Here is a 23,723-nt window from a genome sequence, read left to right on the forward strand (position 1 = left end):
CTCAGCCGCCTCCACACGCTCCGCTTTCAGGGCTTCTGCGCAGCCGCAGACGAACAACCACGCCCCACGTGTCTCCCTGTTCAGAGCGCAAAATTGGCTCCTACCAGAAAGTGTGTAAGAAAATGCAAGGGATTTTTCACGTTAGATTTAGCTGCCTGGAACTGATTTTTCACAATTTATTAAATTTAGGCTCAATTCGTATAGTACTACTGTGAACGTAAAATCAAAGTGACCTCCAGTTTATTCAAATTATGAAAAAATACGGTTTCATTAATAGCTGTAAATGTTACGTATAGAGACCTGTGTACTTCCTCTTGGGACTGTTGTTTCAAACCTAAATGAAGCTCAGCAAATTATTAGGCACTGGTGCTCACAATTGTAAAAATTCAAAAATAAGGAAAAAGGAAAACCACCACTTGCCTAGAGCCTAATGGCTAGAGTACTAAATGATTTATATGTCTTCCTTTATAAAAGATGGCGAGAAAGTGCTCCAGGAAAAAATCCTCTGCGGAACTCTTGTGATACGATTAATTATACCCTAAAGTAGCCATTTTGTATAATGTGGAGTTTCCTATAAATGTTATTAAAATTAGATGCACACTTTTGCTGCCTCTTTTGGACAGTTAAGACATGACAAGACATACCAGAGGAGTCAAGACCTTGCTGGAGCCACACCACCTGGGTTTGCGAACTCAAGGAATTGAGTCAGCAGCTGGTGTGGGCAGGAGGGTTTGGAGGACCTCTCCTTGGAAGGTCCTCACGTTTCAGAGCAGGCTAATAGCAGAGGAGTAGAGGAGACATTCAAGATTAAACAGAAGAGGGTTTCAGCAGGCGGAGTGCAGAATGGCAGTTCCCTCTTTAACTGTGATGCTACAAGGAGTCTTAGCTGGGTTGAGAGCAGAGACTCCAATTGTGATAGGGAAACTGACAAGTGCAAAGAAGGGTCTGTGCTGGGGAGGGTACTGAAGTTTTTGGGCCGTACACCAGAATATGGAGGGAAAAGAAAACTAATGATATTGAAAATCTGCTCTGTACCAGGTACTATACCAGGTGCCTTACGTAAATGATTATATTAATCTTCCCCATAAAGGCTGTAAAACATGTGTTATTTAAAAAAACTGGAGCTTAGAGAAATAGTTACTGGCCTTGAAAATATAGCTAGTGATAAAAGAGCTGGGGTTCATGCCTAAGTCTTTCAAATGTATAGACCACATCCCTACCTCTACCTCTCCTGCCCATATGGACCCAGTTAGAAGATTTGGAACACAACATTTACGTCGCATGTGTAGCAAAAATGACTTAGATAGTCACATACCATGGAGATAGCATTGATTAGTCTCCCTGTCTTTAATTTATCCTTTTTTCCTTCATTCGATCAATCAACAAATATTTGATTTCATAAAAGAATGAGCCTAGTCTGTGGAGTCAAACAACTTGGCTCCGTATCATGCCTCCAGCGTTTCCTGAGCCATGAGACTTCTCAGTTTTCATATCTTAACATTAGGATAATAATTCTGCCAGTTTATAGGTTGATGTATGTCAGTCTTTTAGAAAAGTGCTTAAAACATGAGTACTTAATAGCTCTACCTGCTGTTTTCATTATTGTTTAAATGTTCCCTTAATGATATCAGGCAATTGTATTGTTTGCCCAGTCCATTCATTCTCCCACTCTTGTAGATAACTGTTTCATACCTTTTCCTCTCTACAGATCTCTTCTTCATCCTTACTTTCAGCTGTAGATCTTGTTTACTAATTAAATGAGATAAATAAGATTGTCCAGAAATGAACTTCCACTGAGGCACATAAACACATGTATTCATCTTTCATCATCTGTGCCCACAAATTTTGCTTACCCTCCAATTATATGAAATGAACTGTTCATGCTGTTATTTAAGATCAGTTCTCCAGGTGGACACTAAACCCCATCTCTTGTTTACTCAAGAACACAGTTCCAGTAATTCTATCTTGTATCTTGCACAATAACAATTTTCTTCTCTACACTGGACCATTCTCAATAGCAAATAAATATGCTGTTATTTTGCCCATCTTCAAATCTCTTGATCCAATTTCCAGCTCCAACTAACCATCCTATTTCTCTGCTGTCCTTACAGTAAAACTCAAAAGGATTATAATTTCTGTTCTTAACCTCTCTTCTCCCATTCTTTCTTAAACATGCTGGTTAGGCTTTTAAAATTTCCTCCATGCCACAGAAATTGCTCTTGTCAAGATCCTTGCTAAATTCAGCAGTTTTCAATACTATTTTACTTAGTCAATCAGCTTTAATTTGTTGCAGTTGATCACTTCCTTCTCTTGGAAACATGTTCTTCCTTGGCTTTCCCACACCAAGTTCTCAAGGTTTTCCTTTAACCTCACAGGCCACTTTGCAACATCCTTGGTTGTTTTTCCCTCAATATCCAAACCCTTGGAAGCACCCCAAGTGCAATTCTTGCATCTGTTTCTTCTCTCACCAAACAGTTGACTCTTGAATTGCATGGGTCCATTTATACATGAATTTTTTTTGATAAAAATATTGGAAAATTTTGGGGAGAATTGTGACAATTTGAAGAAACTCACAAATCATTAAGCTAGAAATACAGAAAAAATTTAGACATGTCATGAATGCATAAAATATATGTAAATACTAGTCTGTGTTTACACAGACATAAGTGATATTTTATTTATTTTTGGTTGTGCTGGGTCTTTGTTGCTGCACGCAGGTTTTCTCTAGTTACAAAAAGCAAGGGTTACTCTTTGTTGCAGTGCCCAGGCTTCTCGTTGTGTGGCTTCTCTTGTGGCAGACCACAGACTCTAGGCATATGGGCTTCAATAGTTGCAATACATGGGCTCATCAGTTGAGCCACACGGACTTTAGTTGCCCGAGGCATGTGGAATCTTCCCAGACCAAAGATCAAACCCGTGTCCCCTGCATTGGCAGGCGGCTTCTTATCCACTGTACCACCAAGGAAATCCAAGAAGAGTGATAGTTAATGTAAAATTAATAGTGTTAGTTTTCTTACTGTTCCATAACTTTGCTTTTAAAGAATTACATTACCATATAGTATGCCTCTTTCTCGTGGTTGGAGAAACTGCAGTATCGCCTATCATCACAGGTAAGTGTGTGTGTGTGTGTGTGTGTGTGTGTGTGTGTGTGTGTGTGTGTGTGTGTGTAAGTAACAGTGTTTCCAGTATTGTATTATGATGACTGTAATAAGAATGCCATAAAATGTTTATAATGATTCATTCATTAGTGTATAGGCCAGGCTACCACGAAGTGCATGCTCAGTCGCTCAGTGTTCCCGACTCTTTTCTGACCCCATGGACTGTAGCCCGCTAGGCTCCTCTATCCATGGGACTTCCCAGGCAAGAATACTAGAGCGGGTTGCCATTTCCTCCTCTAGGGAATTTTCCCGACCCAGGGATCAAACCCATGTCTCCTGTGGCTCCTACATTGGCAGGCAGATTCTCTACCACTGAGCCACCTGGGAAGCCCCAGAATCGATCAGTGTGGACTAAAGGAAAAGGTCCCACTGAGACTTGAACTCGGATTGCTGGATTCAGATGCCAGAGTGCTCATCATTACACCATGGAACCATGGCCGACCATGAAGTAATTGTGTCAAAAACATTAGGCTACCATAGAGCAATCATATTGCTGCTTTGTTATCAATGCATCAATTGTTATACCTGTAAATAAAAATTAATTTATTTTCACATTATCTTTTCAATTTTGATGTCTAATGTTAGTAACACATATAACATCTACAGTGTTTTGTATCATATAAGACAATATTGGGACTTTCCTGGTGGTCCAGTGGTTAAGAATCTGCCTTGCAATGGAGGGAATGTGGGTTTGATCCCTGATAGGGGAACTAATGTGCTTCCCTGGTGGCTCAGATAGTAAAGAATCCATCTGCAACGAGGGAGACCTGAGTTCATTCCCTGGGTTGGGAAGATCCCCTGGAGGAGGGCATGGATCCCACTCCAGGATTCTTGCCTGAAGAATCACCATGGACAGAGGAGCCTGGCAAGGACTGAGGCGTCCATGATGTCATGAAGAGTCAGATGTGACTCCCTTTCATAGGGGAAGCAAGATCCCACATGCTTCAGGGCAGCTAGAGAGAGCCCAGGCACTGAAATGACAACAAAAAAAAGACGGTATTGATACAGGTACTGACATGATTCATCTTGTAAATAAATGATGTAAACTTATGGTACCAATAAATACTGTACAGTACTGTACTGTAAATGTATTTTCTTTTATGATTTTCTTAATAATATTTTCTTTCCTCTAGCTAACTTTGAAAGTGTTAGTTGGTCAGTCATGTCTGACTCTTTAGCACCCCATGGACTGTAGCCTGCCAGGCTCCTCTGTCCATGGAATTCTTCAGGCAAGAATACTGGTGTTGGGTAGCTATTCCCTTCTCCAGGGGATCTTCTCAACCCAGGGATCAAGGCCTTGTCTCCTGCAATGCAGGTGGGTTCTTTATTGTCTGAGTCACCAGGGAAGACCCAGCTTACTTTATTGTAGAGCATATCACACATATAATATGTTAATCAACCGTTCATGTTATTGGTAAGATTTCTAGTCAACAGTGGCCTATTAGCAGTTAAGTTTTGGGGGAGTCAAAAGTTGTTTACAGATTTCTGATTGTGCCTTTAACCCTTGTGTTGTTCAAGAGTCCACTTATTCACTCCCTCAGTGATCTCATCAACTCATGGCTTTAGATGTAATCAGTATGCTAACAAATCCCAAATTTCTATCTCCAGCCTTAGCTTTTCTCCTGAACTTCAGGTTGGTATAAACAACTGCCTATTTAATATTTCCACCAGCAGACATCTCAAATTTCACATGGTCAAGACAACTTCTAATTTCCCCTGCAAACCTATATCACCCCTAGTCTTCCCCATTTCTGTTAATAACTCACATTTTTCCTGTTGCTAGATTTAAATACCTTGCCTCTCTCTTATTTGCCTCTCTCTCACTCATCAGAAAATCTTGCCTGTACTTTCAAAATATTAAAATATTCAGAGCCTAACCACCTCCCTTGTCTGAGCCACTAGCAACTCTCATCTGGATTATTGCATTAGCCTCCTAACAGGTTTCCATGTTTATGTATGCCTTGCTCCCTAAAGTCATTTTTCAATGTAGCAACCAGGGTAATCTGGTTAAAGCAGAACATGGATTTTGTTTTCCCTCTGCTTAAAACCCTCTAATGGCTCTCAGCTCTCAGAATTAAAGCTAAAGTCCTCATGATGATCTACAAGGTCCTATGTGATCCAGTTTCCCTGTCGTTCCTACTGCTCTCTCTCTCACTTGCTGCTTCTGTTCCACACTGACTCCCTTCCTGCTCTTCATGCCTACCAGGCATGCTCCTGCTTTTGCACCAGCTCTTCTGTCTAAAGTGTTTTCTCCCCAGACATATTCTTTTTACATATATGTAATTTTATTTATTTTTGGCTGTACTGGGTCTTCATTGCTGTGTGAACTTTTTTCTAGTTGCAGAGAGCGGGGCTACTCTCTAGTGTGGGGTTCTTGTGGTGGTGGCTTCTCTTGTTGCGGAGCACAGGCCTTTGGGCACACAGGCTTCAGCACACAAAATCAACAGTTGTGGCTCCTGGGCTCTAGAGCACAGGCTTAATAGTTGTGGCACATGGGCTTAGTTGCCCCTCAGCATGTGGGATCTTCCAGACCAGGCATTAAACCCATGTCTCTGGCATTGGCAGGCAGATTGTTTACCACTCAGCCAGCCCCCCACCTAACCCCCACCGCCAACCATATATTCTTAACTCACTTTCTCTGCCCTTCACATCTTAGCTCTGTCATCTTCCCAGTGAAACCCACCCACCCTCGTTTGCTCATTTAAAACTGGAACCATTCTTGATCTGTGTTAGCCTGTTTTGTTTTTTTAATAGCATTCGTCACCCTCTAACATGCTGTATAATGCATGTACTTACTGTGTTTATTGTTTATAGCCTTTGTTCTCTCACTGGAATGTAAACTCCACAACAGCAGGGCTTTTTTTCTCTTTTGTCCGCTGATGAATCTCTTTCATTTATTATAATGTCTGGTACCTCTTAAGCACTAATGAAAAGTGTTAGCTGCTCAGTCGTGTCCAACTCTTTGCGACCCCGTGGACTGTACCCCACCAGGCTCCTCTGTCTATGAGATTTTCCAGGCAAGAATACTGGAGTGGGTTGCCATTCCCTTCTCCAGGGGAACTTCCCGACCCAAGGATGAAACCCAGGTCTCCTGCACTGCAGGCAGATTCTTCACCATCTGAGCCACCAGGGAAGCCCTAAAAAGTATAGAATAAGTATAGTCAAATACTGAAGTATTTACTCTTACTTAGAAAGTCCCACTCGGCTTATGTCTCAATACTGACGTATCAGACTTCATTGAATGTTAATAGTTGTAAGTTGAATAGTACCAATTGAGGCCTCTATTTTTATTAAAATTCTTACCCTTATTACTTTTAGGCTTGAATTAATTTATTTCAAGCTTCAATCTTCTGGGTTAGGGCTAACTAACTTGTGAGATATTTGCTAGAAATAAAAGTTTAACAGTTAATCCTGCTAATGAATTTTTATTCAGGAGGTTTATGTATTACCATAATTCATTCATTTATAGAACAAATAAAGCTGTTTAAGTTGTGCTTTTAGAGGTGTCTTCATGATTCAGGCCCAAATGTATTGAAATTGAATACACAAATACATTTGGCAATTCTGTAACAGCTCAACTTTCTGATTCACTACTCCGTAGAATGCTACACAGAAATATGTTCAATTTATATTCCTGCTTAGTGTCAGAACATTCCTATTTCAGCAGCTGTGAGAAAGTTACAATGAAAAATTAATTCCATAAATTATTGATTCCTGGATTGAAAATTCAACTTGAAAGCATAGAATCAATAAGAAATATATATTTCATAAACCTTGCAATGCCATATTTCCACATTAGTTGCGCAGTGACAACCTGTTATGAGGCTGCAAGAAGAGCTTAATGTTCTCTGTGAGCTGCCTCCATTTCTGAAGTAACAACAAAGCCTTTGAATCTATTTAGTGGCTTGAATGCTCTGATAGATCTAAAATAATGAATGTACTTCAGTATTTTGACCTTTTTGTCAATTGCAAATATTGAACAGTCATTTTCTTTTGAGGCTCCGCTGCATGTTCTTTATGTTATCTGCTTCTTTCCCGATGTTCTGATCTTGATGTTGTTGCCCATGAAAAGGGAACACATACATATCCCCCGCCCCAACACACAAAGGGAATTGTAGAGGTTGTTAGATGAAAGAAAAGTGACTTTCACCAGTTTTTTCTTTGATATGAAAAACTGACATAGTACTATATTCTCAGACCCTGATGAGGTATAATTGTTATTTTTAAATGATTGGATTTAAACAATTTATTGTTTTGGAAACAACAGGCTCAATTTAATGAAACTATCGGATGTTTTAAAAATACCTGGTTGTTTGGCTTCAAAAGCTTCTCTATTTCCAAATAGGTTTGAGTATGAATGTGTATGACTTAGAAATAAAAGCAAAACATTCAATTCTCTACTTAGGCACTAAGAAAAAGATTTTGCATTCACCAACCTCACTGGTCCTATTCGTCTGCTTTGACTTAAATCTCTCCTGGTTCTCAGCTGTCTATCACATGATGCTGTTGATTTAACGTGATTATTGAGCATAGCTGTAATTCAGTGGCAACTTCCTCAAGGTTTAGATACTTTGACAGATTCTTATTTTTAGCCAGCAGTCCTCAGTCATAATGTAAAAAAAAAACTAAGATGAAAACTCAACACACCAGTGAACAGGTGAGTCTGACAACATAAAAATTCCTAAGTTTAATATTAAGCTGGATAAAGAAATTTCTGGTGTTTCCCAGGTGTCTCATGGGGTAAGGAATCTGCCTGCCAATGCAGGAGATGCAGGAGACTCGGGTTTGATCCCTGGGTTGGGCAGATACCTTGGAGCAGGAAATGCCAACCCACTCCAGTATTCTTGCCTCAGAAATCCCATGGACAAAGGAGCCTGGCAGGCTGCAGTCTCTAGGGCCACAAAGCAGTCAGACACAACTTAGCAACTAAATAACAACAACAAGAAGGAATTCCTATCTAAGTTTCCCTTCAAAGCCTAGTCAAGTTTTAACATGTAAGTCAGACACTGTCTGAAAAAGGATAAAAGAATTGTAATATCTGTCTCTTTGCCCTTCAGATCAAGGGTCTGCACCAACTAGAAAATTTTGTGGTTATCACTTTACCTGGTAGGCCCCATTATTTGAGGAAGCCAGAATTGTATTAATCACCTCTTTCTCTTTTCCTCCTTCTACCTTCATTATCTTCTCCTGTTGTTCTACATCCCAGAGAGATGAGCTCCAAGAAAAAAGCTGATTGGGAAGAGGGAGTGGACTGCATGTTGAGAAATGTAGTGTCCCAGTCTAGTATAGCATTGTAGGTAGCGGCAGAGAGAGGATGAACCTAGGAGCAGTCAGACTGAGAATATTGTAATTTTTCATGTGCTCACTCCATCATTTCAGAGTAACAGATGCTCAAACAGTGGGGTAGGAAAAGTCACTAGAGCAAAACAGCAGTAGGTGAATGCCTAGTAGACATGGAAATTGAAATAAGAAATGGCATACATACAAGTGCGTAGGGAACAGGACTAAGAGAAATATACATATTTTGTCTGCTGGTAATCACTAAGTCTAAGGACTTCTACTTATGAGTAGACAAAAAAATCAAGGTGGGGCCTATGGCAAAATATTTCAGAACAAGGGAAAGGAAAATGGCATCATAAAGACTCAGAGGAAAAGCATGATCCGAAAGAAAACTTTGAGACAGCTTGCATCCTTAGCATACAAAAAGCCATACTTGTTCTATAGATATGTAACCAAAGTATGAGAAGAAAGAGATAAGCAACAGGCTGAAATGGAAAGTCAATAGAAAGTTATGAATAAAAAAAAAAAAAAGAGAAAGTTGTGAATAAAATAAAGGAGGATTGGAATGCTACAGAAAATATGCAACCACAGAATTAAAAACCGCCTTGGCAGTAAAGAAAGACTTGATTCTGGGGAGGAGAAGAAGGTGGGACGAACTGAGAAAGTAGCATTGAAACATACACTTTTACCATGTGTAAAACAGATAGCTAATGGGAAGGTGCTGTATAACAGGGACATTGGCCTGGTGCTCTGTGATGACCAAGAGGAGTGCGATGGCAGGGGAGGGAGGCTGCAGAGGTGGGGGACATATGTATACTTATGAGTGATTTTCATTGTTGTATGGCATAAATCAACACAGCAATGTAAAGCCATTATCCTCCAATTAAAAATTAAAAAAGACTTGATTTTGGTGGAATATTTAATAAATAATGAGGATTATTTGAAATACTCCAGGATGAAGAAAGAAAGGTCAGAGATAGGTGATACACATAAAGGCAAGAAAAGAGAGAAAAGATAATTGGTATTCATGAAAAAGAAACCAAACAAATGGGAGAAAAATCAAATGTCTGATGGGAAGAATGGTTTCCTGATGAGAAAAAAAGCCCATAGATGCAGAGAGGAATAGCAATGTTTTTGCAAAATAAATGTCAGATACCTACATCTAGACATGGCCTGACAACGATTTTTAAATTGCAGTGCTATAGAATAAGCAGTTTAGACATCTGTGAAGGAAACAAAAGATGATACCCAGAAAGAACAAAAAATCATGTTTGCCTTGCCCTTTTCTGCTGCCACACCAAGTTAATTACTACATGCTATTTTTCTGTCAACTGAGGGATAAGAAGGACTGACAACAGGTACTAGACAAGTTAAATGAAGATATAAATCTAAAGAATTATAAATATGACCACACAAAGCTAAGCACAAATGTAATGCAACTCACTTACGCATGACTTCAGATCCTTTCCACTTCTTGTCCCCCAAGGCTCAACACTTGCTCTGCTTCCCAGCCCAAGCAACTCTGTTAAGGGCTCTCATCCTTCCTTCAATAGTAAGTCCTGATTGCTCCAACTGCATTCTGTCTCCTGACAACACCAGCTGGCCCAGCCTTCTCAGGCCAGCTTTGTCATGGGCTCTCTCATACACGCTGCAGTGGGAGCTGTAAGGCCCAGTGGTATCCACGTAGGCAATGGATTCTCCAGTAGCTGCCAGTAGGGGCCCTGTCACAATCTAGAACTGAGTTAACCCCCACTGAGGGTATTTTGAGCAATGGGAGAAAAGATAGGAGTGAGCACATAAATTGTTCACTCTTCTTCTCTGATTGTTCCAAACTTCAGAACTTCCCTTAGCCTCTCCTAAGCTATCCTGTGTAACCGAGAAACCAGCCATTTCTCGTAAAGCTGAGCACAATTTGCCACCCTCTGTTTGCTTCCTTCTCTGTTTTACTTCTCATTTTTTTCTGTTTTTCCTTCTCTGTTTTTCCCTCATTACCGCTTGCCTGAGATTGAACCCTCCAACAAAACATTAATTCCCCAAGCTTTGCCTTAGCTTCTGTTTTCTGGGGAGCTGGGCTAAAACAAGTCAAAATATTCTTAAAAGGGAAGATATGGAAAAATTCTGAATCATAATCAGGATCTATACATTCAAAATATCTCAATATCAGAGAAAGAAGAAAAGGGCATAACAGAGGAGAGTGATGAAGAGAGAGGTGTACTAATTCCTCATCTTAAATAGGGGAAACTCAGAAAGTGGACTTACACATTTGATTCTTATAAATTGGAGAAATAGAAGTCCAAGAGTGTTTTAGGGAAAATAAGGTTAACTGATTGGAGAATTAAAAATAGAATGTTGAGGGACTTCCCTGGTGGTCCAGTGGCTAAGATTCCATACTCCCAATGTGGGTGGGTGGGGGGGAGGGGGGACTGAGTTTGATCACTGGTTGGGGAACTAGATCCTACATGCCACAACTAAGAGTTTGCATGTTGCAACTAAAGAAGGAAAAACCCAGGGATCGAACTTGCGTCTCTTAACATCTCTTGCTTTGGCAGGAGGGTTCTTTACCACTAGCACCATCTGGGAAGCCCTGCCAGGGCTGCACATGAACTAAGTTGGAATGAAACAGAGAAGGTTAGCATGGCCCCTGCGCAAGAATAACATGTCAATTCATGAAGCATTCCATATTTTTAGAAAAGAAAAAGAATACGTTTGTGCTCTGGAAAGGAAGAGAAGGAATGCCCATCTACTTTACAGAAATTTTCAGGGAAAGAAGAGGACTGCCCATCCACTTTAGAGAGATTTTCAGGAAGTATCACTCAGCAATTTTATTTATACTGCATTGGTCAGAACCTTGTCACATGGTTCAGGGAAATCTAATCTTCATTCTGAGTAGCCAAGTGCCCAGCTATAAAATTCAGAATTCTGTTGGGAAGGAAAAGAAAACTAGAATTTAGGATAGGATATTATCAGTTAAACCGGTCAGGACTGTGCAGAGAAACAGCACCAATAGGATAGTATATTAAAGAGATTTATTTTAAGGAATTGGCACACAGGATTATGGGGGCTGGCAAGTCCAAAATTTGTAGGGCCCGATGGAAATTCAGGTAGGAGTTGATGTTTCGATATTAACACAGAACTTCTTCTTCAGGAAATCTGTTTGTATTCTTAAGGTCTTAAACTGATTGGTGAGGTCTACTCACATTATTGAAGATAATCTCTACTTAATGCCAAGTGGTTGTAGAGATTATATACACCTATAAAATACCTTCACAGCAACACCTAGATTAGTGTTTGATTAAATAACTGGATACCATTCCAACCAGATTGATACATAAGACTATCACAGCAGTGTTTTTCATAAATATTTTATACTACATATACATACATATTAATATCTAACCCCTTCATTTATTGTGAACATTCCCCAAATCATCAAATATTCTTATTGAATGTGACACTTAATAAAGTAGCTTAATATCCCAACATATCAAAATAACTTATCCATTATTATGTTTTAGGACTTTAAAATATTACATACATGTATGTACTTATTTTTAACCATTTCTGATTATTCATTACATTTCTCAAAGTGAGATACTGATTCAACAATTATGAAGTTTTTTAAGTTCCAGTTGCCAGTTGCCAAATGCTTTCCAGAAAGTTTGCACCAAGTTATATTTACACAAACATGTATGAATGCAGTGCCAATCTCACTGTACTCTTTACATTAGGTTTCATAATTTCATCTTTACAATTAAATAGATGAATATATTTTCATACCTGTTTACTAACTACTATTATTTCATGCAAAGATGGGCACAATAAAGGACAGAAATGGTATGGATCTAACAGAAGCAGAAGATATTAAGGAGAGGTGGCAAGAATACACAGAAGAGCTATACAAAAAAATCTTCATGACCCAGATAATCACGATGGTGTGATCACTCACCTAGAGCCAGACATTCTGGAATGTGAAGTCAAGTGGGCCTTAGGAAGCATCACAATGAACAATGCTAGTGGAGGTGATGGAATTCCAGTTGAGTTATTTCAAATCCTAAAAGATGATGCTGTGAGAGTGCTGCACTCAATCAGCAAATTTGGGAAACTCAGCAGTGGTCACACATTGGAAAAGATCAGTTTTCATTTCAATCCTAAAGAAAGGCAATGCCAAAGAATGCTCAAACTACTCCACAATTCCACTCATCTCATACGCTTGCAAAGTAATGTTCAAAATTCTCCAAGTCAGGCTTCAACAGCATGTGAACGGTGAACTTCCAGATGTTCAAGATGGATTTAGAGAAGGCAGAGGACTCAGAAATCAAATTGCCAACATCCATTGGATCATTGAAAAAGCAAGATAATTCCAGAAAAACATCTACTTTTGCTTTATTGACTATGCCAAAGCCTTTGACTATGTGGATCACAACAAACTGTGGAAAATTCTTCAAGAGATGGGAATACCAGACCACCTGACCTGCCTCTTGAGAAATCTGTATGCAGGTCAGGAAGCAACAGTTAGAACTGGACATGGAACAACAGACTGGTTCCAAATTGGGAAAGGCTGTATATTGTCACCCTGCTTATTTAACTTATATGCAGAGTACATCATGAGAAATACTTGGCTGGATGAAGCACAAACTGGAATCAAGATTGCCAGGAGAAATATCAATAACCTCAGATATGCAGATGACAGCACCCTAATGGCAGAAAGTGAACAACTACAGAGGATCTTGATGAAAATGAAAGAGGAGAATGAAAAACTTGACTTAAATCTCAACATTCAGAAAACTAAGATCATGGCTTCTGGTCCCATCACTTTATGCAAATAGATGGGGAAACAGTGGAAATAGTGACAGACGTTATTTTTCTGGGCTCCAAAATCACTGCAGGTGGTGAGTGCAGCCATGAAATTTAAAGACGCTTGCTCCTTGGAAGAAAAGTTATGACCAACCTAGACAGCATATTAAAAAGCAGAGACATTACTTTGCCAACAAAGGTCTGTTTAGCCAAAGCTATGGTTTTTCCAGTACTCATATATGGATGTGAGAGTTGGACTATAAAGAAAGCTGAGTGCCAAAGAATTGATGGTTTTGAACTGTGGTGTTGGAGAAGACTCTTGAGAGTCCCTTGGACTGCAAGGAGATCCAACCAGTCCACCCTAAAGGAAATGAGTCCTGAATATTCATTGGAAGGATACCAGTCCACCCTAAAGGAAATCAGTCCTGAATATTCATTGGAAGGACTGATGTTGAAGCTGAAACTCCAGTACTTTGGCCACCTGATGCGAAGAACTGACTCATTGGAAAAGACCTGATGCTAGGAAAGATTGAAGGCAGGAGGAGAAGGGGATGACAGACGATGAGATGGTTGGATGGCATCACTGACTTGATGGACATGAGTTTGAGCAAGCTCTGGGAGTTGGTGATGGACAGGGAAGCCTGGCATGCTGCAGGTCACAAAGAGTCGGATATGACTGAGCAACTGAACTTAACTGAACTAACTAGTATATATATCATATAGTATATGATATACTATATATATCATATATATCATATATGTATGTGTATATATATGTATATATGTATGTATATATATCATATATATAGTATATATATCATATACATATATATATATAACTAGTATATTATATCATCCCTGTATTTTTATTGACCATCTATTTCTTCTTCTGTTAATTTATTTTACTTTTAACCTAGGTTTCTATTGGGCTGTTAGCATTCTTTTGATTGATAAATGATGTATATATATTAAGAAGATAAATCTTTGTCATATCTCTTGTAAATATTCCTAATTTGCTTTCCTACTTTTTTCTTTATGAAGTTTTAGGATACAAATTACTTAAAGAAAGAAACTATATATACTTCAACTTTTCACTTAGGGTAAATAGTCAATAAAAATTGATAAAGACACAATCATATTACTGGTGACTAAAATAAAGGGGACTGAAACATGATAATGAGATGATTTATATTTTCAAATACAAATGAAGCATTACTCCCACAGATGAGTCAAGTATCTAGTCACATCTTTCCAAAAAAAGCATTTGAGAAAACTCTTTTTTTTTTTCCCCTAAGAATTCTTACCTATGTAATATTTTTCTTCAGTTAGCAGACCAGTAATTTTTAAGAAAAAAAATTATGGCAAAAGGAGGTGAACAAGGATCTTATCATTTATATGTTTCTAAAAAATATTTAAAAGCAGCAAATAAGGGTGTTAAATCTGTGATGGCAGTAATAGCTGTTTGAAACTGATATGCTGTAAGTAGATCTGTGTGGTAATACAAACAGACTCAGGTATTTGTGCCACACACCACAGCCCACAATGCTTTCACTTCCTCCTTAAATCTTGTCTCATTGACAATGAAAAATACATCCCACACACTGTTCTTAGATTGATTTTAATGTAATCTGCCCAGAATTTTAGCTTGATTTTCAAAATTAGAAGTGAAATTGAATTGCAAGCAAGGTATCTGATTTGACCAATAATGTAAACTTGTATAGTATAATAATACTTGGAGTTGTTTTTCTACTTTAATATATTTCAATTGCTTAGTTAGATCTGATTAACTCCAATAATTTATTATGTTGCCAAAGTGTCTAATTAGTTTTCATTCATAGTTCCTAAGTAATTAAAATGTTTAGTGGGTAGTCAGTAATAATAGTCTCAATTATCAAATTTATTACTTATTAATCTACAATTATTTTCAAAAACTTTTATGGTTCTTTTTCTGATGCTTCTTTGAGTCTCGTTAAACATCTTTTGATCATTTACCAACCATTTGTACTTTAACTTTTGTTAAAAAGAAAAAAATTGCCCCTCATTTTATCTTTTGCCCCTTCATTCTGTTTGTGATATCTGGGACATATACAAGTTCCAAAGTTTAAATAACCAAATTAACAATCTTATATCTTATTTATTTATTTGGCTCTGCTGGGTTTTAGTTGCAGCATGAGAGATCTGTATGCAGGATCTTTAGTCTTGGCATCTAGGATCTAGCTCCCTGACCAGGCCTTGAACCCAGACCCTCTGCAGTGGAAACTCAGTCTTAGCCACTGGACCACCGGGAAAGTCCCTGTATTTTACATTTTCTGTTTTGGAGTTCTATGTGTTTTTCTGGGTTTCATGTGCTTTCTTATTGCAAGATTATATTAAAGTATCACATGTTACATGTTTTATTTTTCTTCTTTTTATTGAAGTATAGTTGATGTACGGGCTTCCCTTGTGGCTCAGCTGGTAAAGAATCCGCCTGCAATGCAGGAGACCTGGGTTTGATCCCTGGGTTGGGAAGATCCTCTGGAGAAGGGAAAGGCTATCCACTCCAGTATTCTGGCCTGGAGAATCCCATGGACTGTATAGGCCACGGGGTTGCAAAGAGTCAGACACGACTGAACAACTTTCACTTTCACTTTTCATAGTTGAGGTACAATATTATATAAGTTACAGGTGTACAATATAGTGATTAACAATTGTTAAAGATTATACTCCATTTATAGTCATTATAGAATATTGGCTATATTCCTATGCTATATAGTGTATCCTTGTAGCTTATTATGGATAACAACTGATTATCCATTTATTAAAAATGTTGATTTAAGCATTTTTAATGGTGACTTCAGCCTCCATTTCTGATCCAACTCTGATGGAAGTGATCTGCTTGACAACCTCAGAAGGACTGTGCAGGTCAATGAGTCACTTGTGGATCCTCATCTGGAAATGATCCCGAGGTCTTAGAACGTTCACCACAAGGAATTTTCCTTGTAGCTATTCTCAGGGTCTTGGTAGGCATCTGAACGCATCCCTTCACTTTTGAGATTCTTTTCTTCAGGCCTCTGATCAGGTCAGCACATACCTTCTCCAGAGGCTTCACAGTTGCAGCTGGTGAGGCAGATCCTAATCTGGTGAATGGTCACCTCTGGGTCCACAGGAGTCTTGCAAGTATCTGTAAGAGCCGTGGCTGCCCAAACAGCGGTGAGTCAGGGGCCGGAGCCGGCGACCTCGGGACGCTGTGGCAGCAGCGACTGTGTTTTCCTCAAAGAGCCCTTGTAGCTTATTTTATACATAATAGCTTGTACTTCTTAATGTTCTACTTCTATCTTGCCCCTCCCCACTCCCCTCTCCCCGCTGGTAACCACTAATTTGTTAGGTTTCTGAATTTTGAAAGACATATTGCATACCTTGGTTATCTCAATTGCATCTCAAATAAGATGTGTTCAAGTTGAAAATTATCTTTTTTCCAACTACAAACCATCAGCCTTCCGTTTTTTACCTATTAGAAATCTGGGATATGAACAGGGGTTCCCTTCATCCTTTCTTGCAGGTCTTCACATTCAAATTGTAACCACTTCTTGTTCATTCTATGGACATGAGTTTGAGTAAATTCCAGGAGTTGGTGATGGACAGGGAGGCCTGGCGTGCTGCAGTCTGTGGGGTCACAAAGAGTTGGACATGACTGAATGACTGAACTGAACTCAACTGAACTTGTTCATTCTATCAAAATTCCTCCTAATTATCTCTTAAATTCATCCTCTTATTTCCAACTTGGCCATTTTTCCCTTAGTTTGGGCCTCTTTTTCTCCTTAATTATTCCAATGGGCTTCCCCGGTAGCTCATCTGGTAAAGAATCCACCTGTAATACAGGAAACCCCGGTTCAATTCCTGAGTTGAGAGGTTACCCTGGAGGAGGGCACAGTAACCCACTCCAGTACTCTTGCCCGGAGAATCCTCATAGACAGAGGAGCCGGTGGGCTCCAGTTCACTGGGTTGCAGAGTTGGACACAGCTGAGTGACTAAGCACAGCACAGCATGACTCTTCCTTCCTGCAGCCTCTTCTCTATGTTCCCAAGCAGGTGGCACGGGGGTACAGAACCTGCACGCTAGTACAGGGGAACCTGGAGAAAAGGGTTCATTCCCTGGGTGGGAAGTTGCCCTGGAGGAGGGCACGGAAACCTCCTCCAGTACTCTTGCCGGAAAAATCCCATGGACAGACCTCTGACAGCGTCGCAAAGGGTCAGACACAACTGAAGCAATTTAGCACACACACATGCAGCTAGAGTAATCTTTAGAAATAGTTCTATGTCTGCCTTTGACAATACATTTAAATATTTAATGTCTTTGCCTAAATGGCTTTCCCACAGACTTTGGCAAGGCTTTCGGGTTCTTCATGTCTTGGCCTTCCTGTACTTTGCCAGCCTTGTCTTCCGCTGCTGTCCCGCATGCATCCAGCGCTTTGTGTTAAACACCTGAAGTTCCTTGAAATGCCCCGTATCAGCTAGTATTCTTTGTGCTTGATCCCACCTCCTCCTTCCTCTTCCTTGATTGCCCCCGATTCATTGATTATTCTCAACCTCTTATTTTCAAAGTACTAAAATTACTTTTAAAAACAACAGTAACTTAAAGCTATCACTCTCTTTTTCAGTCAGGCTCCTTGAAAAGATAAGTTCTACTTCTCTACTTCCTGTTCACCCTTCAACCCACTGTAGTCTAGTTGCTGTACTTGCTACTAAAGAAAACTGACGAAAACTATCAATAAAGTCCTAATGTCCAAACACAATGGACTAGTCTCAGAGTGCACCTTGACATTTCAAACAGCATTTGGCACTATTAACCACTACAACTTACCCAAACGCAAACCAAAACCCTACCTATTCTTCTGCGCCTTGTAGAAAACATGGAAAATATGAGTTAAAAGATAAAAATAGTAATCACAACCACTGTTAACACTTAGTCCCTTCTATGTACTTGCTAGTATACAAAATTGGATATTTTATTTATAAATAAATACTTTGGTTTTTTTCTTGTGTTTTCTCTTGACATTAAACAGAATTTTTTGAAAGCAATTTTAATCATTGCATGTGTTATATAGTTGTATCATAATTTAGCCTTTCTCCTACTGTTGGCATTTAGCTGGTTGTCAGTTTTCACTTGTAGATCTCTCTGATAAACATTTTGTAGACAAATTTTGTCTCAAATTCTTATTTCTTAATGGTAGATCCCATGAGGGGAAAGGACTAGGTTAAGGATATGATGTTACGAACATTCTTAACATAGACTGCCTAATTACTTCCCGCAAAGGTAATTTACACTCCCAGAACAACATTCAGAGGACCCCAAACTTACTAATTCTCTTGCTAATGTTGAATTTGTTTTTACAGGCCTTTTAAAATCCTTGCCACTTTGATAGGTTAAAGTAGAATCTCAGCCTTGATTTGCCGATCTCCAATGAGTGGTGATTATATATTCACTTGTCTCCTCTTATCCTTGGCTCCCTAGCTCTCTTACTTCTGAACACTCCTTTTCGGTCTTCTCATGTTTTTCTGACTCTTCCACAGTATGTTGTCAAGCCTCTTGAATGTCCCACAGGCATCTCAAACTCAGTATATCCTAGATTAAACTCATCCTCACTCCTGAGCTTGCTTCATTTTTTTTGGCTAATGACATCATCCACTACCCAGGCACTTCAGTCAGAAACCTGAGTCTTGCAAGATGATTCCGTCCTCTTGTCCCTAATTCAGTAAGTTTTTCCAACCCACATCTTAAATCTCTCAGATGTGTCCACTCCCTTCTCTCTCCACAGCTATTGCCCTAGTTGAAGCCTTGGTTATTTTAACATTCATCACTAGTCTCCTTACCTTGAATCCTGCTCCACGCAGTCCTCCTTACTGCTTCCAGAGTGATCATTCTAAAATGCAAACCTGATCCTTCTACTCTACTCTCTGGACTCTATCTCCCTTGTATGTTAGCCTATTTTTAGTTTTTTAAGTAAACACCATACTGTTTCCCATAGTCTATTTTTAGTTTTTTAAGAAAGCACCATACGGTTTCCTATAGTGGCTGCACCAATTCACATTCCCACCAACAGTGTACGAGGGTTGCCTTTTCTCCACACCCTCTTCAGCATTTATTATTTGTACACTTTTTGATGATGGCTGTTCTGACTGGTGTGAGGCAATACGTCATTACTGCTGCAAACCATTTAGTACAGGTACTTTTTATTTAGAGCATATGCATTAGTTTTTCTTGAATACGTTTAGTTACATCTGTCAGTTTTTGAATGAGAATGTACCAGTTTGTATTCCCACAGCCAATATATGAGTTTTGGTTGCTTCTCTCTTGGTAATCTTTATCAGTCCTGCACCAAGAACTCAAATTTTTTAAAAAGTTAGATTTTTTTTTTGGTATGGAGTTTTTGAGTCTTAGGTAAACTATGTGTAAAAGCATCTTTTTAAAACATTTCTATTCAATATTTTTATTGACCTCTAACACACAATCTAAGAAAAAGCAAAGTACTTTCTATAAAAGTGCATCTTCAAGTCAAGTTGCCTGACCTACATTTCCAACAAGATTGCAGCCACCAAGCCCTTTCTTTAAATAAATTCTATAAAGTCATTCACTGAATATTATTTGCCCTAAGCAGCTTTCTCTAATCTTTTCTTCCTGACAATCTGTTCATAGCTTTTCTCTCTGAGCTCTTACAACTGTGACCATATACAATTGTTATCCACCAAACAACAGTATAATGTGTTAATTCTCTTTTAGTTCCTTCCACTGGGGTACTCATCTCAGGTAAGGATGCCACATCAGTTTCCTCAGGTGTAATAAAAGATAAGAAGAGAGCAGCTCTCCTGGGTTCCCTTACCCTGCTGCTCTCTGGCCAGGTGCCCCTTCCCAAGGTGTCTCATTTTGAAAAAAAAAAAAGGTAAGAACACATATCTCATAGAACTGTTGTGAGAATTAAATGTTAATGTGCATTTAAAGCATTTAGTACAGTGTTGGGATGGTTGAAGCTCAAGCTGGGATCAAAATTGCTGGGAGAAATATCAATAACCTCAGATATGCAGATGACACCACCCTAATGTCAGAAAGTGAAGAGGAACTAAAGAGCCTCTTGATGAAGGTGAAAGAGGACAGTGAAAAAGCTGGTTTAAAAGTCAACATTCAAAAAACTAAGATCACAGCATCTGGTCCCATCACTTCATGGCAAATAGATGGGAAAAAAATACAAACAGTGACAGACTTTATTTTCTTGAACTCCAAAATCACTGCGGATGGTGACTGCAGCCATGGAATTAAGACGCTTCTTGGAAGAAAAGCTATGACAAACCTAGACAGTGTATTAAAAAGCAGAGACATCACTTTACTGACAAAGCTCTGTATAGTCAAAGCTATGGTTTTTCCAGTAGTCATGTATGGATGTGAGAGTTGGACTATAAAGAAGGCTGAGCGCCAAAGAATTGATGCTTTTGAACTGTGGTGCTGGAAAAGACTCTTGAGAGTCCCTTGGACAGCAAGAAGATCAAACCAGTCAATCCTAAAGGAAATCAGTCCTGAATATTCACGGGAAGGACTGATGCTGAAGCCAAAACTCCGATACTTTGGCCACCTGATGCGAACAGCTGACTCACTGGAAAAAGACCCTGATGCTGGGAAAGATGGAAGGCAGGAGTAGAAGGGGACAACAGAGGACAGATCCAACAGATGGTTGGATGGCATCACCAATTCAACGGACATGAGTCTGAGCAAACTCTGGGAGACAATGAAGGACAGGGAAGCCTGGCGTGCTGCAGTCCATGGGATCACAAAGGGCTGGACAGGACTGAGTGACCAACAACAAGCACAGTGTCTAACATCTAATAAGTGCTAAGTACATTTCAGCAAGTATTTTTCAACATATGTTTGCTGAATGATAAAGAACTAGCCCAGAGTCCCACAGGAAACAGACTGGTAGATATGTTATTCACAAAAGCACATGATAAGAAAGTATACTCCTGAAATTACCTAAGGGGTCATACTTAAGCAAATTTTGTTCCCTACTATCTATTTGCATGTATGACATGAAAGAAATGAAGTTTCAGTAATAAATTTGTAAACTTCTGAGGTAGTTTATTAAAATAACAATTTTACATTTGGAGAAAAAGAAAATAACACACTGTCTTAAGAATCTGTGCTCTTTCTGACTCTGTCATATACCAAATGAAGTATGTCGTGGAATAGAAATAACATCAAACTGAAATTAAGGAATATTGGATCCTGGCTCACAAATCAGTGTGGGACCTTGGGCACTTTAAAAATTCCTCTGGAAAAAAAGAAAAAATAAAAAAAATAAAAATTCCTCTGGGCTTCAGAATCTTCCTTAGGAATTTGAAGGGATTAAACTAACCTCTGAATTTCCATCCAGCTTTTAAGGTATAAAGTTCTTATAATACTGTTTTTGACCTTTTATGGTTTCCTCTCTTCATTAGAAACTGAACTCAGTTTTGGGGAGCAGGAATCAAACTTTATCTTCACACTTCAGAGCCTAGAACAAATGTGTGTCTTGACTGAATGAATGAGTGCCCCCTGCAGACCTTATAGTTTAAAAAAAGTATAGCGAATTTATGGTATAAGAGGTTAGTAGCTAATATTAACTAATGTGTAAGAATACCAAATGACTGTATATTTATATAGTTGTTGATATTCAAAATAGTTACAGATTATCTCTACTGTCATTTGTTGAAAACTTTGTGAATTAATTTATTTTCATTTTTGGCTGCACTGCTTGGCTTATGGGACCTTAGTTCCTTGACCAGGGATTGAATCTGGGCCACAGCAGGAAAGCACTGAGTCCTAACCACTGGACCACCAGGGAATTCCCCCAAAACTGTAAAATTACAAAAGAAATTCTAAACCAAAAGAATTTTTTACTTCTGATGTATTTTAGAGAAATTATGAGTCAGTTACAAAGCTTTGAGAGATGCCAATTCTATTATATCCCCTCATCCAAAGGAATTACTGTATAGATAAAACCGATGGACAGTTTTCCCACTTCTTTTGAATAACCGCAGATGTCTTTCTCTGGATATATCCCCCAAAAGAGGTACAGGAAATTCTGCTTCTCTTCTTTTAGTAAAAATGTCAATGAAATTTGAGATGCATTTACTTAACAATTTCCTGGATCTAATGGCTGGAAAAGTGAAGGTTTTTCCTAATACTAGCTATCAGCCTAACCACACCAACCTGAGTTTGAATGTCACAGATGAACTCTACATAAATTGACACAAGCATGATAAGTTTTTTTTTATTGTTAAATTACTGTTACCATATGCAGAGCAAAAAGGGACTGTTCTACTTGTGCATTCACATTTTAAATTATTGAATGATAAACAAGTAACTGACCAGTTAGGAAAGGAAAACTAAAGCAAGGGTTTCCTTACAGGTCTTCTAAATTCTCCAATAATTATAGAAAACATGCTCAAGATTTTTAGAAAAAAAAACACTTTTTTCTATGTATGATATCATATTAACAAACGAACTAAATTGGAAAGACTTCCTCAGTAGTAAGGATAGACTATCTCTGGCTAATGCAGTTATCATTTGCATACAATATAAACATCAAAAAAATAAAGAGGTGGCATATTTTAACATTTTCTGAAGTGTTAACACTCTTAATGCTGAGTTTCCAGTTCCAGAATTGTCCATTCCCCTTGGGGTGAACATTCTTCAGAGGAAAAACTAGCCATGGTAATGCTTGCTGAGGAATCATCAAATGGAGATGTTAGTTCACTCCACCTGTTCAAAGTGTCTACATGTGCTTTACCCTGAGGTTTTGAGCTGTCTCGTGCTAAAAGTAGTGTCTGATTAATTAGATACTGTGCTAAATTTAAGTCTTCAGGAACAGAATTTGTGATATTTAAGTTAGAGTCCTGTTCAGAGAGCAGTTGCTTTAATAGTGTCCAGTCTTGTTTTGCAAAGTGTTGCTCATCTTCAAAATCCATGTCTGTAACTTGTGTTTCTGATTCCATTTTCTGCTCAAATGCTTCTGTTACATCCATCTCATATATTGGAGATAGGGTTTTTGAAGGCCGATGGTCATACATGTAGATTTGTGCCACTGTGTCACAACCATCTATGTCTCCTGAAATGATTCATAATACTACACAATGTAAAAATTGCACATGTTGGTACCCCTCAGAGTTCTGTAGAACTATTAACACAATATAACAGTTATAGTCCAAAGAAACCCCCACAGAATGGGAAAAATAACATTTATACAAAATTGAGAAGATTTCTGAGGCATTTCTTTTTCTCTGTTTAAAAAAAAACGATGGTAATGTTTAGCAGGAAAATCAACATAGGAAACTAACAATAATTCTCCATAATTTAATTTAAAAGCTTGTGATACAGAAAACAAAAATTATTTAAACATAAACAGAATGCACACATATATCTAATTCACTACAATAGAAACTTAAAGAGAAAAAAGGACATGGTTATTTGATGGTGATGTTTAAGGTA

At 38.6% G+C, this 23,723-nt stretch overlaps 1 protein-coding gene, 1 non-coding gene and 1 pseudogene across 8 annotated transcripts in view; 1 reads left to right on the forward strand and 2 right to left on the reverse strand.

Moving 5' to 3' along the window:
- Window positions 1-11,018: 11,018 nt before the first annotated feature.
- LOC122437472 lies at window positions 11,019-11,124 on the forward strand. Its single transcript, XR_006268296.1, has one exon. It is a non-coding gene; the product is annotated as a U6 spliceosomal RNA (small nuclear RNA).
- A 4,919-nt stretch (window positions 11,125-16,043) lies between these two features.
- On the reverse strand, window positions 16,044-17,667 carry LOC122428792 (annotated as a pseudogene).
- A 4,817-nt stretch (window positions 17,668-22,484) lies between these two features.
- BTBD8 (BTB domain containing 8) overlaps window positions 22,485-23,723 on the reverse strand; it is an 89,672-nt gene continuing 88,433 nt past the window's right edge. For all 7 annotated transcript variants that reach the window (XM_043460665.1, XM_043460664.1, XM_043460668.1 and 4 more), the window contains one exon: window positions 22,485-23,343. In XM_043460665.1, coding sequence (XP_043316600.1) covers window positions 22,874-23,343 — 470 coding nt within the window. In that variant the 3' untranslated portion in view covers window positions 22,485-22,873. The remainder of the gene's footprint in view (window positions 23,344-23,723) is intronic.

The sequence above is a fragment of the Cervus canadensis genome, chromosome 2 (genome assembly GCF_019320065.1).
Source record: "Cervus canadensis isolate Bull #8, Minnesota chromosome 2, ASM1932006v1, whole genome shotgun sequence".
Classification (NCBI taxonomy): Eukaryota; Metazoa; Chordata; class Mammalia; order Artiodactyla; family Cervidae; genus Cervus; species Cervus canadensis.